The 13,939-nt window shown below is 37.0% G+C and overlaps 1 protein-coding gene across 1 annotated transcript in view; it reads left to right on the top strand.

Annotated features, from left to right (window-relative positions):
* Window positions 1-13,939, top strand: part of LOC134754062 (GRIP and coiled-coil domain-containing protein 2) — a 53,156-nt gene that overhangs the window by 16,160 nt on the left and 23,057 nt on the right. The window contains exons 10-11 of the mRNA XM_063690133.1: window positions 2,493-2,658; window positions 13,354-13,578. Coding sequence (XP_063546203.1) covers window positions 2,493-2,658; window positions 13,354-13,578 — 391 coding nt within the window. The remainder of the gene's footprint in view (window positions 1-2,492; window positions 2,659-13,353; window positions 13,579-13,939) is intronic.

Here is a 13,939-nt window from a genome sequence, read left to right as displayed (position 1 = left end):
GGCCGACAACCCCTTTTCACGCCGATGTATGTATAGTGCTTTTCTCAAACATGCAATGAAATAAATAAAGAAATCTCCACGAAATCAAAGTTTTAATTCTAAAGAAACTAAAAGTAAACTAGGCACAAAATATAACTACTACCTGTACCTATCTTTATCACACGTGTCGTATATTTTACACATGTAGTTAATCAATTTATTACACAAATGTTCAAAGGTATATTTATGTATCTTTGATTTTTCGCCTTGCATCCTTCTGACTGTAGTGTTAGTAGCCACATAACTAAGATTACATCGTTTTTTATGTTGATATTATGCTTCACATACATCGTTGCCTTAAACATGGAGTATAATTAACAGGTATTCATTTAATATTTTCGTCGGAACTCATATTATACAATAAACAACGCACAATAAATCCAATAAAATAGAATTACAGATACACAATGAAAAATGTTCAACTTTACCTCCAAAACGATTAAAAAAACACCAACGCGTGTTTGAGTAGACATTTTATATAGTTTATCAAAGGACTGTCTCATTTCAAACATAGACAGAGATAATCATACTATCTTTGTCTTACACTGGTACTAGCACCCAAAAGAAAAGGATGAGTATAGTTTTTTTGTTCTTTTTTACTGACAAACTGGTTTGACCAACTATATTTTAAATCTGTATTTGTAGGTAAATTTGCAATTCAATATTATTGGAATTTGTTAATAATGTTTTATTTATATATTTTTGTAAAACTGCAAAATATATTAATTATCGTTTATTGCTTTTTTATACCCCTTATTGGCAGAATGTCATTCCGAACCATAAGCAAATATTGGTTATAGTTTTTTTTTTGGCTGAATGCCATGATGCTGTGTCACAAATATATGTGAAATGGAAATTAAAAAAGAGGCACTTCCCGGCCTAGGCCTGCAACTTTGTATGAAATTTCATTACAGGCCCCTCGTCTAGCCGCGCCGGAGTCGTGATACTTCCCAGCCTAATATAAAGAACGTAATATCAATATTACATAGCATGTTTGAGAAAAATATTAGTACAGTCCTGTTAATACGATCCTGGAATACCACCACTAATTTTAATTATATGGAAGCATTTACCTTCAAAGGCGAGGTGAGTACCGCGTACCGCCCTGCGTGCGAAAATAATAGTACATTACTACAGAGGCTAGGAAGGAAGGGGTTGTCGGCCGAATGCATATAGACGTCCGAACGTAGTGAGGCCGGATAGTTATGAGGCCGACAACCCCTTTTTCTCAAACATGCTATGTAATATTGATATTACGTTCTTTATATTAGGCTGGGAAGTATCACGACTCCGGCGCGGCTAGACGAGGGGCCTGTAATGAAATTTCATACAAAGTTGCAGGCCTAGGCCGGGAAGTGGCTCTTTTTAATTTCCATTTCACATATATTTGTGACACAGCATCATGACATTCAGCCAAAAAAAAACTATAACCAATATTTGCTTATGGTTCGGAATGACATTCTGCCAATACCCCTTAAAAAAACAATAAACGATAATTAATATATTTTGCAGTTTTATTTGTATCGAATTTACAAAAAATATATAAATAAAACATTATTAACAAATTCCAATAATATTGACTTGCAAATTTACCTACAAATACAGATTTAAAATATAGTTGGTCAAACCAGTTTGTCAGTAAATAAGAACAAAAAAACTATACTCATCCTTTTCTTTTGGGTGCTAGTACCAGTGTAAGACAAAGATAGTATGATTATCTCTGTCTATGTTTGAAATGAGACAGTCCTTTGACAAACATATTTCATTTAAATATTAGCGGTAAAAATGTCTACTCAAACACGCGTTGGTGTTTTTTGAATCGTTTTGGAGGTAAAGTTGAACATTTTTCATTGTGTATCTGTAATTCTATTTTATTGGATTTATTGTGCGTTGTTTATTGTGTTATTTAATATGAGTTCCGACGAAAATATTAAATGAATACCTGTTAATTATACTCCATGTTTAAGGCAACGATGTATGTGAAGCATAATATCAACATAAAAAACGATGTAATCTTAGTTATGTGGCTAAAACTACAGTCAGAAGGATGCAAGGCGAAAAATCAAAGATACATAAATATACCTTTGAACATTTGTGTAATAAATTGATTAACTACATGTGTAAAATATACGACACGTGTGATAAAGATAGGTACAAGTGGTAGTTATATTTTGTGCCTAGTTTACTTTTAGTTTCTTTAGAATTAAAACTTTGATTTCGTGGAGATTTCTTTATTTATTTCATTGCATGTTTGAGAAAAGCACTATACATACATCGGCGTGAAAAGGGGTTGTCGGCCTCATAACTATCCGGCCTCACTACGTTCGGCCGTATATATGCATTCGGCCGGCAACCCCTTACTTCCCGGCCTCTGTAGTAATGTACTATTCACGCCGTTGCTAATTGGTAACTGGACTTTAAACTCATTCAAAACCAGTGTATATTGATTTCAGGTCGCAGTGTTCCGCGGCAGAAGAAGAGGCGACAGCGGCGCGGCGGCGCGCGGCGGAGTCTGCGGGGGAGCTGGCGCGAGCGCAGCAGCGGGCGACGAGACTGCACGCCGACCTCGCGCGCCTCACCCAGCAACTCGAAACCGAGCGCACGCACCACAAGCTACAAGTAGGTATACATTTATTTATTTTATTTTTATTTTATTTATTAGGAAAACTTACAGCTAAAGTAACACGTTAGGTAATAACATAGAAGCAGTGAGCCAATTACAAGTTTCCACCGATAGAAACTGCGTAAAGTGCATGGCGTGCGAAATTACAACTAATAATACTTACTAACTTATAAATATACTTTACTTATCTTACTAGAGAGGGAAAATTGGTTTAAACAGTTAACAAGAAGAACAAAAGAGAGAAAAAAAGAACAGGATAGAGTGTTGAGTTAACACTTTTTCCACTGTTAACACTTAACAGTGGGAAAAGTCCTAAGTCATTAGCTTACGTATCGAACTAAAGCTATCGCAGAACAGATCGATGAGATCATGATGTTTCCAAAGCTGATTGAAAGACTTACCAGCTCTTAGAAGGAAGGAGTTTTTCCTGTAATTAGTATGAACGGAGGGAATATGGAAGGTTTTTTTGGTGCGAGAGGATATGCGTGGGGGGACTGCGAAATTCAAGTTGGCTAGTAGATCAGGACAGTCTACATGGTTCTGAGCAATTTTCATAATATATATTACGTCGGATATATTACGCCGGATGTAGAGAGGTAGCAGATGAAGTTTTGCACAATGCTGTTTATAACTTTGTTTTGGAATTTTGAATTTAAATCTCAGAGAACGAATAAACTTTTTTGAACTTTTTCTATTTTAGAAATATAGGTGTCATAACAAGGGTTCCAAACCTGAGAGGCGTATTCGAGATGGCTTCTTACAAATGCGCAATAGACAATTTTAATTGATTTTAACTTATTAAAGTTCTTGCACGATCTTGTGATAAAACCAAGTGCCTTAAAAGCTTTATTGACTATTGAATCCACGTGCCGATCAAAAATCAACTTATTGTCCATTAAGACACCCAAGTCCCTTATCTCACTACACTTGGAAATAATCTCATTTTTTAACATATAGCATAGAGTAACTTATACTAGAGCGGTACTGTCATAGTAAATTTTGTAACCCCAGTAAATTCACTGCCATCTGCGACACACTCTAAAACTAAAAATAAAGATTTATAAAAATACGATAGAATGTATTTAAATATAGATAAATGTTTTTTTTTATTTGCATTAATTATTTTTATGATTTTGACCCATGTTCTTTCACTGATATGCGTTAAAATTGTTAAATAACAAACGAAACCGTCAACGCCATCTATACGACTGTAGGCCAAAACTAGTAGCGCCCTCTGAACGAGAATCAAATTTTCTTGATTTTCGAGGCACGTTTTTTCCTTAGACTGTATCTATCTATTACGGAGTTATATCTATTTTTGCATATAGTTATAATTAAAGACATTACGCTTTCGAGTAAAGGGGCCCACTGACTATCAGTCCGCCGGACGATATAGGCCTGTCAGTTAGAACAAAAATTTGACAGTTCCGAACAACTGACAGGCCGATATCGTCCGGCGGACTGATAGTCAGTGGGCCCCTTAAAGGAGATGGCAAAACATTTGGACACATTTATATCTAGTTTATTGATAGCGGAATATTGATCTAGTCTAAGAAGATCTTCTTGAACTTCTTTACAAAAAAAAAACTCGTGTCTATTTGGCTTAGTAACATACATTCGTTTAGATACTTTAGATTAATGCATCAGGCGAGATAATTAAACCCTCTTAAGGTGGTTCGACTAGGTTACCCAAAGCTTAAACCCCGCTAGATGGCGTCACTTTCGCAAATTTTCAGGTTTTATTTTTTTGTGGAATAGTGTTGGTATCTGTATACTTAAAAGTATGTTTAGCGCACTCTTTACATAAATATTGAACTATTATAATAAACATTGAATACTTCATTAGTGCAAAAAACACTTTTAAAGTCGACAGAGTGTTTCTGTCATGCTATTTCCTACTATTACTCACACTTGCAAACAGTGTTTCCGTGATGCTTGTAGTAGACAATTTCATGCAGTGTAAGTATGCTGCAATGGCGTTGCGGTATGTTCGTGGAAATACGTGCAAGAGGATTCGGGTTCGAGACTGGTACGTCAGGGGTACTTTTTTTGTCCTATCTTATGATTCTTATACCTTTTATTCTTCGAATTCTTGTCCAATTCCGATATAACCGAAATATATTTCAGTGATATCGGAAACGGCTCTAACGATTTCGATGAAATTTGCTGTAGGTAAGGGGTTCGATCTAGCTAGGTCTTATCTCTGGGAAAACGAGCATTTTTGAGTTTTTACTTATGTTTTCTTTTTCTCCCAGATATTCAGTATTATTAATAAATTAGTTTATAACGTTTTATAAAAATATGTGACGTTTTGAACTAAAAGGTACCACATTGTCGGTTGTCGATTAGGTTGATTTCATTTTGAAGCTTTATGGAAATATGACAACAATAAGTAGGTACCCGTTTGGTTGAAAACGCCACATATATTGAAAACCTGACTTTCACAAATCTCACCTTTTTGGGTTCTTCCAACTCAGAAAGGATGGAGAATACTGACGATTCTTAGTAGCACTAGCCCAAGGAAGTCCAGGTTTGTAAGTGTCAGGTATCAGTTTTTTTTTAAAGCGCTAAATATAGTTCTACAAGTAAAGCAATCCCTTACTGCCCAGCCTCTATAGTATTTTTCAAACTGGAAGGGTACGATGATAGATTTCATCTCCATACAATTTATAATCTAATAATGCCATCGTACCCTTGCAGTTTGAAATAGTTATTTACGATACAAGTGCGGAAAAGAGAAAATTCGAAACGAGTGGCGACAGATTAAAACACGACCGCAGAGAGTGTTTTAAATCGACACGAGTTGCGAATTACCTATTCGCACGTGTATCGTACAACGTTTTACAGTACATATGGCCCTTTAAACTTTCGACATATGCATGAAAAGTGCTCTTTACGCACTAGGGCGAGAAAGTTGCACCATATGTACTGTAAAATACTTTTTAGTACATATGGTGCTACATATACGTTACCGCCCTAGTGCGGTAATTAGTACAATACGTGCATATGTCGAAAATGTAAAGGGCCATAATTATGTACTGTAAAAAGTTGTACAATACACGTGCGAAAAGGTAATTCGCAACTCGTGTCGATTAAAACACTTCCTTCGGTCGTGTTTCAATTTATCGCCACTCGTTGCCAATTTCCTACTTTTCGCACTTGTATAGTAATGTACTAATAATAAAGTAGTAATTGTAAAATAAAATTAAAACTTTTTTTTATTTTATTTTTTGGATTCAAGTAGGTACAGTGAGTAACAACATTGCATGGCCTTCTAATTATAACTATTATAGAAAACGGGATATTTATCATGTTTATTTATATTATTTATTTCTCGATATTTTGGCCGGTCTTGCAAGACCATTCGTTGTGGAGATCCCTGGGGAGGCCTATGTCCAGCAGTGGATGTCTTGTTGGTGTAGATGGATTCACACAACAAACGAAATAACATTTTTTCATATTAGTTATCCGTAGTTGTCCCTGTACCTGAAAGAAAAATAATATCATGATAGCACAAAATCTCTAATGTTATAGGAAGAAAGATGATGCAACAATATGGATTCTAATAAAGTTATCATTCACTTACCTAGTAATAATTGTGTTTTTCATTCATATACAAAATTCCATAATTTTCAACCCTAGGAAATGTTTCATTTTACTTTATTGCTGTGAGGATGTCCTGATTTTTTCTGGCTAATGAAGGAAAACATTCAATTTCCAAGATTGCCTCTTCATTTTACACAATACCTGAAAAAACCTAGAGTTAGTGACACATTGACTATTCGGCAACCAAAACAGTAATAATTACATTATATGGGTATTGTTCACTGCTTATTATCCTACCATTACGGAAGAAGTGAGAATTATTTTCTAAAAAGATCGGCACGAGAAAATTACAATGTACAATAAAGGAGTGAAACTGTACCTTATGAAACTTTACCATCACGAATTCCGCTCCATTTGAGTGAATTTTCCTGGATTTTCGCGGACCAGAACACCGATGATTTTTGTAACTTGATTTAGACGTTGCTATCATTTTCAATTTATACAAACTAATTGATAAGTCAAAATAAACATGACCCTATGTGTCAGTGTCAACACTGTCAAACACTGTCAACAAAAAATGCCCTAAACATGACGGCACTGCAAATCCTGCCAGGTCGGCCAGGCAACGTCGCCAACGTCATAGAGTGGCAACGCCGCACGCAACGTATTTGTACACGACATTTGTGACACACACATACGTAAAATTGATGAAAAAATTACGTTGATTTACGTATGATTTCTGTATGAAACAAAGTTTTTCTATTAATTTAGCGCAAACGAATATTCGAAAGTAGATAAATGAGCAAATATTTGTGTAGTAATAGTGTGTAGTGCCTTAATTAAAGCAGATTGAATTTTGTATGAAAATCGAACCACCTTAAACGAACTATAAACAAATCCACATTTCAAGCCTTTTTGCCACTTTATAATCCTAAAATTCGGTATAAGAAAATAACAATCCAAAAATATGATGTGATATGATGGCCAATCTTGTGCCTTATAAACAGTTAATACGATCCTGGAATACCACCACTAATAGGGTATTTGACAACATTAAAAATATATAACGAATTGCTGTCATCCTGAAAGATAATAAACTAATAAAGTATATTTCACTATATTTGAATGTAAATTATGTTTAGTTTTTGGAATATAAACGAAAGAAAATTTAATATTTTTTGAAATTTCATCAGGGACGTGAATGCTCTGTGATTGGTCAACGCTCGGATGACGTCACACGCGCGTAAACATTCTTGATTGCCTTGAGTGTTTTAACTGTTTTATTTGTATTTAGTTAATTTTAGTTATTGTTCCACAGTTTTCTGATATATTCCGATTTATCCGTATATCTAGTAGCACAATATTCATAAGAATCTCAAAATGGAGCCGAAATATGTGAAAGCTGATAGCGGCAACCTACCAGACATAGACGCATCAATGGTTGCACTTTTCTTTAAAGATAATCCGGATTACTATGCTGCGGAACTTAGAAATGTAAAAACAGCTATGTGAGTATACGTAGAAATTGTTTATTTACGAACATTTCGATTTCGATGATACGAATACGACGACGATATATATATAGAATACGATGACGAGAATAGTATCTCCATACTGCACTTTAGTTTGAAAGAAAAAGTATGCTACTAACTACCTACTAATGCTGAAAGAGCTATGTTGTGAGGTTATGTAGTAATACATTAAATACCTAGATCTTTTTTTTTTTTATCTTGTTTTTATGGAGGCTTTGGACACTAGGTGAACATGTCAGCCTCATGGGTGCTATCATAGTTCCCTACTCAAGGGAGAGGTCAATAAAGTGGTAAACACTGATTGCTTTGTCCGATAAAGGCTCTGCCTACCAACAATTGATCTGTCCATTGTGCATGAAGCCCAGACTACCAAAAATTCTTTTTCTCAAGTCCGAATTCCGGACGCATTCCAACAACACGTGAGACAAGTCATCAGTCTTCTGACAGTGCACACAGTGGTGACGATTTAACACCCATCATGCACAGAAATTTGTTTGTAGGGATGTGTCCGGACCGGACTCGGAAAGCTGAGACTAACACTTTTCTAGAGAGGTTGGCAGAATCAAACCAGGGTATCCACAAGGGTATATCTTGAATTGTTCTGTACCAGATTCCAACACCCCTAGATAAACCTAGATCTTGTTTCGTTAAATACAACAAAATCCGCTGCTTTAACTACCATATTTATTTACAGTTAAATATTACTTACATCGAAGTGGTCTTCACACATAAAACATTTGTATGCGCTAAAATGCTCTTTGGGTCTCTTCGCGCTAGTTTTAACCACATTTTTCTTTTTTTGGGATTCGTTGGAACGGAAACAAACAATTTATCTGGATTTTTTATAGTCGTACTTGAACATTGCGGCACTATACACCATTTATATACCATTTTACAGTGAAATAATCAATTCAATGCACATAAACCATAAGATTTACTAAGGTCATTGACTGAGTTTACTCGCGTGTGACGTCACACGTGTCACGTGATTAGCCCCTTTGCAAAAACAGCGTTTAAGGCGCGTTCAAAATAAATAAACTTTAACATTGTTTTTTTATATTTAATACAGGAAATTTCACGGAAATATCAATGTAGTGTAATTATTAAGTCATAAACAATCAATTAAAACCATTTTCAAAAATTTGTCAAATAGCCTATTCTGATTATATGGAAGCATTTACCTTCAAAGGCGAGGTGAGTACTCTTTCCGTACCCGCCGCTTCACGGCAAAACTCCTCTCCATATGTAGGCCCGGAGCGGACACCGCTGGCCAACATATATCCCTATCCTTCACCGGCTCGGAGCGGACACTGCCCGCCAGTAAATTCCTGTATGTGGGCCTGTAACGGTCACCGCCGGCCAACATATATCCCTGTCCGTCACCGGCTCGGAGCGGTCACCGCCCGCCAGTGATTCCCTAACCTTTCTGTATGCAGGCCCGGAGCGGACACCGCCGGCCAGCACCTATCCCTATCAGTCGCCAGCTTGGAGCGGTCACCGCCCGCCAGTGACTTCCTAACCTTTCCGGATGCAGGCCCCGAGCGGACACCCCCGGCCAGCGTCTATCCCTTTCCGTCACCAGCTTGGAGCGGCCACCGCCCGCCAGTGACTTCCTGACCCTTTCGTATGCTGGCCCGGAGCGGTCACCGCCGGCCAGCATCATCCCTGTCTCCCGATCACCTTACCAATTGATGAAAAATAAGGGTTCCGTTTTTTGCCATTTAGCTACGGAACCCTAAAGAGAGCTATTTCCCAGCCTAGGCCTGCAACTTTGTATGAAATTTCATTAAAGACCTCTCGTCTAGCCGCGCCCGAAAACGTGATACTTCCCAGCCAGAAAAAAATATTTAAAATCTGGGGGCACGGCCGTGCCCCCGCCAAGACGAGACAAAGGGCAAAAGGCAGTGCATATCTTTTCTCGGCACGTTTCGCCGTATTTTCGAACCCTCGTAGTTTCGGCTTGGACAATGCTAGAGAGCTGAAATTTTTTGTATACCATGTACTCAGTAGACTTATCAAGAACACCAAGTTTTATTAAGCTACCTATTATACTTAAAATTTTATAGTACTTTAATTTTCACTGTCCGAAACACATGAAATTCGCGTCATAGAAAATACAGACTACTTCCTGAAGTCATAGAATGCTGAAATTTGGCATGTAGAGATGGTTCGGTATGCGATCACATATGGTAACCAGAAATCTGTAACTTTCGCCCTGCAACCCCTTAAAATGGGGGTACCTAAAAATAGCCATAAACCTAGAAACATTGGTTCCTGAAGTCCTAGAATCGTGAAATTTTGTGTGGTAGCAGTGATCGGAATGCTAATAAAAAAACAACGATAAAAAAAGGCAAAAAGTTTTCAAAGTACAGATTTGAACCAGGTTCACAAAAACCAGCCAGGTAGCGCCCTCTATATTGGCACTGTTTCTTGCACGAATTAATAAACTAGTAAATATGAAATGACAGCTTTTTAGCGGCATACATTAATAGCAACTTTCCATTCCAATAGGGTTTTACCGGTTGTCATTTTTAGAATGAATATCAACTGTAGGTAACATATACCACGGTCTAAAATATAATGTCAAAGTTATGAAACATAATCTGTTCTTTAATTATTTCAAAATAGCTCGCCTAACACTAATCTAATACAGCTACTCAACACTGGATGGCGCCGTAATGAACTTTAAAAAATATATTAAAATCGCTTACTTATCACACGCGAGTGAAGGGCTAAACAAACCGGTATAAGTAAGCTCTCCGATTATGCTTATTTTGTTACGAAGTTTACGGTCAGGTTACACTGGTGGGTCCGAGATATCTACACGCCTACGAGTAGCCAGCTGTTGAGAACTCTGTCTGACACACCAGTGACGGCAGTGACGTCCGAAAATAAAAGGTCATATGTGAATGTAAGCTTCCTATTATGATATGACTATTTACCGTTCGCAGTAGCATTTGAGAAGCATAAGTTATTTGACATTTAGGATATCGAATATTTTAGACAAATATAAAGAATAACGACCTTGTGGCCTAGCGGTAAGAGCGTGCGACTTTCAATCCGGAGGTCGCGGGTTCAAACCCCGGCTCGTACCAATGAGTTTTTCGAAACTTATGTACGAAATTATATTTATCAGTCGCGTTTCCTTGAAAGAAAACATCGTGAGGAAACGGGACTAATCCTGTCAAACTCTAATCGTCGCACTACAAAGCCGCGGTTTTCCAACAGCACCACGATAGCACGTAAGTATGTAATGTACCTACACACCAAGGTACTAGATCCCTAGGTGAAATTTGGCTACTTATTCTCCATTAAGAATTAAATATCTAAATAGATAAAATTTCTGCATTAGATGTTTGCGTGTAGATAGAACACATGTCTCAAAAAGAAAAAAAATGCCTAATGATATCGAAACCGCTACTTCTTTAGGCGCTGATCTATGAACACAAAATTTACAAAAATCGATTGAGTGAGCTGAATCGGAGACCTTCACTAACGCTTACTTCATTAAAAACAATTCCGATTATGGTAAAAATGCTTTCATAGAAACTTACAATTTATAATACATAAAATTCCTGACTTATAATTTATATAGGCCCTACATATATAGCGCTATAGCAATACGTAACTTTTATAAAAATCTAATGTTAAAATTATTATATTACTATAAACGAATAATTGTCATTTCTAGCTGGTATATCAACTCTTACAAAAATGAATGAAATCCCACCAAAAACATTTCATGTAAAGTGTTGCCAAGACTAGGCGCATAAAGCTTTTACACTAAAAAGCTATCAGATCCCGTAGTAGGTACCAAGACTTACTCTGTAATTCCTAACTTTATAAGCTCTAACTGTATAAAGCCAACATCTTGGTCAAACGTACAGTACGGCTTGGCCGTTTCGTTGCAGTCACATAAACACTCCCTCGGTGGACTTGTTGTACAAAGTAGTAACACAAGTCTTTCAAATTCTGAGTGTCAGTAAGGGATTGTCCAATTTGTCAATTTGACAGCAACGAAACGGCCAAGCCGTACTGTACGTTTGACCAAGATGTTGGCTTTATACAGTTAGAGCTTATAGAGTTAGGACTTACAGAGTAAGTCTTGGTACCTACTACGGGATCTGATAGCTTTTTAGTGTAAAAGCTTTATGCGCCTAGTCTTGGCAACACTACATGAAATGTTTTTGGTGGGATACATAGGACGCTCAGCGTAGGTAGTTCAAATTATCGTTATTTTTGCTTTTATAACGATATTCGCCTCTGGGCAAGAAACTCAAACGCAAAAAAGGTAGTCGTGTCTAGGCAAGAAACTCGTACGCAAAAACGGTCGTACCTACGTATTGTCGAAGGATGTTCAATTATTCAGGGTGTGCACTGTGCACTGTATTCGTAATACTTTACGTTACGACCTTTACGCTTACGAAATTAGTTTCAACTAGTACATTACTACAGAGGCCGGGAAGTAAGGGGTTGCCGGCCGAACGTAGTGAGGCCGGATAGTTATGAGGCCGACAACCCCTTTTCACGCCGATGTATGTATAGTGCTTTTCTCAAACATGCAATGAAATAAATAAAGAAATCTCCACGAAATCAAAGTTTTAATTCTAAAGAAACTAAAAGTAAACTAGGCACAAAATATAACTACCACCTGTACCTATCTTTATCACACGTGTCGTATATTTTACACATGTAGTTAATCAATTTATTACACAAATGTTCAAAGGTATATTTATGTATCTTTGATTTTGCGCCTTGCATCCTTCTGACTGTAGTGTTAGTAGCCACATAACTAAGATTACATCGTTTTTTATGTTGATATTATGCTTCACATACATCGTTGCCTTAAACATGGAGTATAATTAACAGGTATTCATTTAATATTTTCGTCGGAACTCATATTATACAATAAACAACGCACAATAAATCCAAAAAAATAGAATTACAGATACACAATGAAAAATGTTCAACTTTACCTCCAAAACGATTAAAAAAACACCAACGCGTGTTTGAGTAGACATTTTTACCGCTAATATTTAAATGAAATATAGTTTATCAAAGGACTGTCTCATTTCAAACATAGACAGAGATAATCATACTATCTTTGTCTTACACTGGTACTAGCACCCAAAAGAAAAGGATGAGTATAGTTTTTTTGTTCTTTTTTACTGACAAACTGGTTTGACCAACTATATTTTAAATCTGTATTTGTAGGTAAATTTGCAATTCAATATTATTGGAATTTGTTAATAATGTTTTATTTATATATTTTTGTAAATTCGATACAAATAAAACTGCAAAATATATTAATTATCGTTTATTGTTTTTTTTTAAATGGTATTGGCAGAATGTCATTCCGAACCATAAGCAAATATTGGTTATAGTTTTTTTTTTGGCTGAATGCCATGATGCTGTGTCACAAATATATGTGAAATGGAAATTAAAAAAGAGCCACTTCCCGGCCTAGGCCTGCAACTTTGTATGAAATTTCATTACAGGCCCCTCGTCTAGGCGCGCCGGAGTCGTGATACTTCCCAGCCTAATATAAAGAACGTAATATCAATATTACATAGCATGTTTGAGAAAAGTTTATTTACACCTGTATATCTTCAGGTATCAACACTCACACAATGTTACAAGACGCAAATGGCAGACATGGAGGCGCGGCACCACGCGGAGTGTGACGAGCTGAGGAACCAGCTGATGATCGCACAGGAGACCGCGCCGCTGCCGCTACCCGACCTCGACAACCGCAACTATGTGCCCGTCATACCCAAGGACGACAGCGACTCGGAGATGGACATCAATGTGTCCATGATACCGAGAGAAGAAGGAGAGGTTGGTTCCTGTTAACTGTCTCATGCTTTCGTGAGCCGCATGACGCTCTTTAGACCTACAATTGAGGCTCTCCAAAGGCACCCAAACAATTTAAAATTAACGATTTAAACTAGTCAAATCAACTTTAGGTTTATAACGCACTGAGATTAATTTTCAGGATTTTTGTTGCGTTTTCAGTCTAGTTTCTTGCGGTTTTAGTTGCAAGTGCGTGCGCTTATGCTTATGAAGCACGCCGTACGTTATACTTTTTGCCGTTCTGAAACCGCAAGAAATTAATCGCAGTGCGTTTTAAACCTTAGTGCCACCATAATCCAAGACATGGTTCGATCCGTTTTGAGGATCACTTTTTCAGTCCGCTCTT

The sequence above is a fragment of the Cydia strobilella genome, chromosome Z (assembly GCF_947568885.1).
Source record: "Cydia strobilella chromosome Z, ilCydStro3.1, whole genome shotgun sequence".
Lineage (NCBI taxonomy): Eukaryota > Metazoa > Arthropoda > Insecta > Lepidoptera > Tortricidae > Cydia > Cydia strobilella.
Note: the sequence above shows the minus strand (reverse complement) of the source record. Positions and strands in the feature narration are given on the sequence as shown.